Genomic DNA, 6124 nt, shown 5'->3' with positions numbered 1-6124 from the left:
CCTTCCCCCACCTCCCCTGGACCCGAAAGACTTCCCCTACCCCCAAAGCAGCGATTAAAGGAGAGAGAGAGACGCGAGCAAGGTTTGCTCGACCCATCACCTGCAACTAACAGCAACCGCGCTGGTAGCACGGGCTTCACGGGCTCCGGATTTCAGGTGTGAGAGAGGGGTTGTCATTTTGGTGGAAGGGAGAGGGAAGAGGAGGGGTGGTAGGGGAAGGGAGGAAGGAGGAAGTAAAGAGAAAGATCGAAGGAAGAGGTCAAAGAAACAGGTAAAAAAAAAGAGAAAAAAGGAAAATAGGGTTTTTTATCGGTTTAGCAAGTCATCAGTCGACTTGGACCACCAGTATAAAGAGGGGTTAAAGTTGGGACTGAATAATAAAAAACGATATTTGGGACTGTTTTTGTCAGGACGGCCATAATTGGGACTGTTTAAATTATTTTTCCTTAATTATATAATAATAATTTTTACCATTAACATAAAGGATAAAAACTACAAATTAAAATACATGATGTAGAAACATGTGTATCACGAGTTTTATAACTAGTTTATCACCATTATCATGAATTTGATAAGCACAAAGGGTTTAGCTAATATAGGCGATACTAATAGCAAGAGCTACAAGAGTATTATCTATATATTTCCTCCGTTCTTTTTCTATTTTAACAATTAAGTTTTCATATTTGGTAATGTACAACTTGATTATTAATATCTTTTATCAGTAAAAATTGTAAAAAAATGATATTTTAAAAATATATATCTAGACGAATATAACAAGACCTCATATTACTACATTTTTCCTTATGTAAAAATCACAATAGATAGTGAAAAGATGAAGGGTGAATAGTCTAAAAATCCAACTGTTGCAATAGAAAAAGAACGTAAGAAGCATATACTATAATCCAAGGCAAAAACTTGTCATCCTCCCACATGTACTCCTTCCCCCAATTAAATGATACAAATTAATAAACACTAAAAATGTGTGTGTTAAGACTTAAACCACAATCTATCATTTGAAATACATAAGCACTAACCATCTAAGTTACAATCTCATATTGGTTTATGTGGGAAAAATCTTTAAGTAAAGACAAGATAATATTACTGTTTTTTTTAAAAAAACAAAGGTATAAATTAATACTCATTAATCGAATGCTAATAATAGCATGTCCTACCTTTACTCTTATAATAGACCACATGTACTCCCCCAACCAAATGACACAAATTAAGCAATTAAAAAGTGTGCGATGAGACTGAACCCCCAACCTCTCATTAGAAGCACAAATGCGTAAATGGTTAATTGTGTGTCCCTCATTATTCATCCATAGGTAGAGTATTTATACAAAATCTAAGGTAATATAAGATAAAAAATAATCTTCCTAAAAGATATATAATCCTAGATTATTCACTAAATAATATCTTAACATAAGTATATTATTTTCTTAATAATATCAATATGGAAAATATATCATACATATATTTTTCGATACTAATTATATTATATCTCATATCTCTAACAAAAAAAATATATAGTTAAAGACAAGGTAATATTCCTATTTAAAAAAAAACAAAGGTATAAATTACACTCATTAATCTAATGCTGATAATAGCGAGACTTACCTTCACTCTTATAATAAAAAACTTTTATAATTTTTATAACTTTCCTAATCAACACCATTATACCATCTAATTGCATCAGTTGTGTTCTTACACATTAACCTAAATTTTAAAAAATAAACCCATATTACAATCTTTGTAATAAACCAGAACATATATTTATATATGTACTCTCTTGAAGCTGAGGGTTATATTCATGCTTAACATTATGATAGTTTACTATGTTGATTATTTTAAAAGGAACTAGAAGATAATTTACTATGTTTGATTTAATACTCAAAATTTTCCACCATTAAATTATACAAAGCATCACCTTGTAAAACATCTAGTTGCACCCAAGAATCAAGATACTACATGAGTTTGTTAAGCAATTACATTCGAGAGTAAAATATACCATTAACAGCCTAATAGAGAAAAGGACAAGAAATAAAAAGATACAACGAAGACCAAGTCCGTTTATAAAAACATTAAGGAGAACATATGACATCTTCAAAAAATGCAGGAGTTTTAATAATCACCCACCATATATGAATTCTCTATGTTAGCAAAAATGTAATATGTCATTTCTATTATTAATTAAGCTCCGTGTTTTGCAGACCGTAATAAATTGACATTTAGTATCTACAAGAGTTATTGTACGTGTTATATGATTGACTTCTAGCTTGAACAACTAATTTGAACATGAAGATGTCTAATATTCAAAATTCTATATATAGGGTGCCTCTTTTGGCTTATCAGATGCAAGAAAAACACAGATCCAATAATAAAACTCCCCTTAGCAAATCAATCCCTTATAATCATCAGTTAATTCCAAAATGAATAACATTGTAGTTTTCTGCACTTTTTCGCTCTTAGTGTCTCTCTCATATGCTATAGAAATTGACTTTTGTGTAGCTGATCCAAGCCTTCCTAGAGGACCAGAAGGGTATGCTTGTAGGGATCCTGCTACTCTTACAACAGATGATTTTGTTTACACTGGTTTTCGTGGTGACAGAACAATCACCAATGTACCAGGAAATAATGTAACTCTAGCCTTTGTGGATGGATTTCCAGCTTTGAATGGATTAGGTATTTCTATGGCAAGGTTAGATTTCGGCATTGGTGGCGTTATACCAGTACATTCACACCGAACATCAGAAGTTATTCTTGTAGCAAGAGGGTCAATAATTGCAGGATTTATCGACACAAACAACACTGCATACTACAGAAGACTTGAAGTTGGAGACGTCATGATTTTTCCACAAGCTATGCTGCATTTCCAAGTTAATGTTGGTACAACCCACGCTACTGCATTTGTTAGTTTGAATGGCGCAAACCCAGCAATTCAGTTCTCTATGAACTCTTTATTTGCTGGAAACTTACCTGCTGATATAGCTCAACAAATTACTCTTCTAAGTAATGAAGAGGTAATGAGAATGAAGAGGGCATTTGGCACCGCTTAAGATCCTCTTAAATTTATATTTTTCTTCCACATCAATTGATTTATTAGCGTGCTCAATAAATATACAAGATCGACTGTAGGTGTGCTTGTTTGTTTTAATTTGGTTATGTAAATCTATCACTTTATTTTGAGTGTAAAAAGTTCAATTTGTTTTCCATTCACCAATAAATAAAATCATTATTCGTTTTATATCAATGTATGATGCATAGTCTTTAATTTTTATTATTTCAATTAGCATCGTGACGATCAATTATAATAATTTGTTTTTCCTTTTGTCCAAATATTAAGTTGTCGACCTAATTGACTGCCGTTGTTAGAGGAATGAGTGTGTAGGGTGGGAAAAAAGAAGAAGATTACACTAGCATCGCTTATCCATGATTTGGCCGGTCAAAGACTCGAGAGATTTGACACAGATTTAATATATTCATCCTACTCTAGACCCAAGACCCAAAAATGGTCCTAAGATGACCAATTTTTGGTCATATAGGATTATCAAAAAAAAAAAAATTCATGAGGTGGTCCTAAGTTATTTATATAATTAAAATTATCTCTCAGGCACTGCTAACAAATTAAAAATAAAAATAACAATATTAACGATTTTTTAGTAGCTATTTTCGCATATTTTATAAAGATAAGTGATATAATTCAGAGCGGAACTCTGTAATGTCATCAAACTCTGCCACGTAACAAGTTCTCCTTTCCATCTCACCTCCGCTCATCAACTCACAAGCTCCTCCATGCTTGTAGTTTGAGGTGGGCATGGGCTGGGCCAGCACGCGGGCCGGTCCGTTGTCCGCTATGTGGGCCTGTCACGGTCAAGAAATTTTATTTCAAGCCCGCACCGGCACGAGGCCGCCTAGATGGCCCGTGAGTCAGCTCGCGGACCGAATGCTCCTTTCTTTCTTTTTTTGCCTAAAATTGTCAAAAATCCAAAAAAAAAACAACATAAAACATGGACCAGACCCGCAAGAGGCACAAGCCCGGCCCACGGGCCCGTGGGCTTGTGTTGGGCCGGGGACAAAATCTGAAAATTTAGGCCTGACACGTGAACAGGTCCGGCTCGACCCATGCCTATGTCTACTTGTAGTCTGGGAGCGCCCCCTGCTCAATTCATAGGAATTCAATTTTGATAGTTCGGTTCCCTCAACTACATTTGTGATCATCTAGGCAAGCTACGCAACTACAACTTGTGCAACTCGCAAAGCTGAATATCATACCACAAACCCAAGATTTATGCCCCCTTTGCAATGAAAATTCTGAAACCGTGAACCACCTACTGTTGCATTGTTCATTTTCCTGGTAGATATGGTGTTGGTGGGCAAAATTATGGGACATCAATTGGATTGCACCCTCATCAATCATGGCGGTTTTTAATCAATGACAGCCCCCTCTTTCTTTAAGAAGGTATGGTGGGCAATTATCTACATCATTATTTGGTCTATCCGGAAAGAACGGAATGAAAGAATCTTCAATGACTCCAAATGCCTCCCCAATCAGATTTGCGATCTCATCCTTACTCGTTTAGGATGGTGGATCAAGGGGTGGGCCGGGGTGACCATATGCCTTACTCTATGGAAGACATAATTCGTAATCCGAAATGTCTCAAATGGTGCGAAGCAAGGAAATTGCCGCAGCCACCTTTGGTGATTATCCCTCCCTCATGGAATCCTCCTCAAACAAACTCAATGAAATGAAACGTTGATGCGTCATACAATCCTCTCTTGAACTTATCTGCCATTGGGGGTGACTTACGTAACTCTAATGGCTTTTTCATTTGCATCTTCTCCACTCAAATCCCTGCAATTGAGATAAATCATGTTGAAGTTAATACGATCTTCAGAGCCATTCAAATCTCGTCTCTCTTCCCCCTCCGAGTCAAATGTGAGAATCTACAAATTGAATCCGACTCCCTCAATGCGGTTAATTAGAGCAATGAAAAGTCGGGTGGACCTTGGAACCTTAACTATCATCTGAACTTCATCAGAAACTTCCTCACAAGGAACACCTCGGCATCAATAGTTCATCAACCAAGATCCTGCAATCATGTCGCTGATCCACTGGTCAAGCAACGACTCCACCGGAACTCAGAATTCCTTGCTTGGATTTAATGGTGGCCAATAACTCCCCTTCCTGGGCCCAGTCCAATCAAGGTGAACAAGCAGCTGGAATGAATAAAGAAGAGGAAGCAGCTCACAAAATTGAAAATGCAGAAAACACAAACTCATCGCCAGGTAAGTCTTCAATGGCTGCAAAAACTGGTTCAGAGGAAGAGAAGACAAAAAGTCAGGCGTCCAATAATGAGTTAATGAGTGCATTAAAGGAGAATGTTGAAAATAGCAAATTCCAATCACCAGAGCAGACTTTCAATCTCAAAAACCCCACCCAAACATCAACTGATCTTGATAACATACATTTATCCACCCAAGAAAATAATGTCAGTCTGCAAAAGTCTAAAAGCCAACTATCCAGAAACCTTGAACAAAACAAAACGGCGGGCCCAACCATCACTTCACCTAAACTCAATCATCAGAAAAGAACCACAGAAAGTGAGACACAAAAGCATCCCACAGCCCAACTTGGTCTCAAAAGCCCACGAAAAACCAAAACACCACAAAAGTCCAAACTCTCACCAATCAAAATACACAACACTTTTGACCCACTCCTAAAGCCAAACAAACTCAAGGCCGCATCCTCCTCATCTCTTGGGTCCTCGTCGTGCTCCGGGCCGTTATTCCCACCAGGTTTCGAAAGTGAAATCCCCACCCACACAAAAAAAGAGCAAGAGAAAAAAGAAAAAGAAAACTAGTTCAAAAAAAGAAAGCTACGAAAGGCCCTGACTTTCTCACAAACATCCTTTCCATCCCCTTCCAATCCTCAGCTACCAAAAACCATCCAAACAGAAGATGTTATTCAAATGGCTAACACATTGGGTCTATCGTTTGATGGACCTAAAGTGGAGCTCGAAAGAAGAATCGGAGAAATTCTAAACAACCAAAAGCTCAACTGGGAGACATACCTTCAATGACACATGTCTCCTCAACTCAGAAATCAAAGAGTTTAAACATGAAG

General features: G+C 36.9%; 1 protein-coding gene across 1 annotated transcript; it reads left to right on the top strand.

Annotated features, from left to right (window-relative positions):
• The first annotated feature begins 2362 nt into the window (after positions 1–2362).
• LOC125495095 (auxin-binding protein ABP19a-like) lies at positions 2363–3244 on the top strand. Its single transcript, XM_048639830.2, has one exon. It carries the CDS (start codon positions 2430–2432, stop codon positions 3054–3056), a length of 627 nt encoding a protein of 208 aa, XP_048495787.1. The 5' UTR covers positions 2363–2429; the 3' UTR covers positions 3057–3244.
• Positions 3245–6124: the final 2880 nt, after the last annotated feature.

Source organism: Beta vulgaris, chromosome 2, assembly GCF_026745355.1.
Source record: "Beta vulgaris subsp. vulgaris cultivar EL10 chromosome 2, EL10.2, whole genome shotgun sequence".
In the NCBI taxonomy this organism is placed as follows: Eukaryota; Viridiplantae; Streptophyta; class Magnoliopsida; order Caryophyllales; family Amaranthaceae; genus Beta; species Beta vulgaris.
The sequence above is the reverse complement of the archived record's forward strand: the minus strand, read 5'-3'. Positions and strand labels throughout refer to the sequence as shown.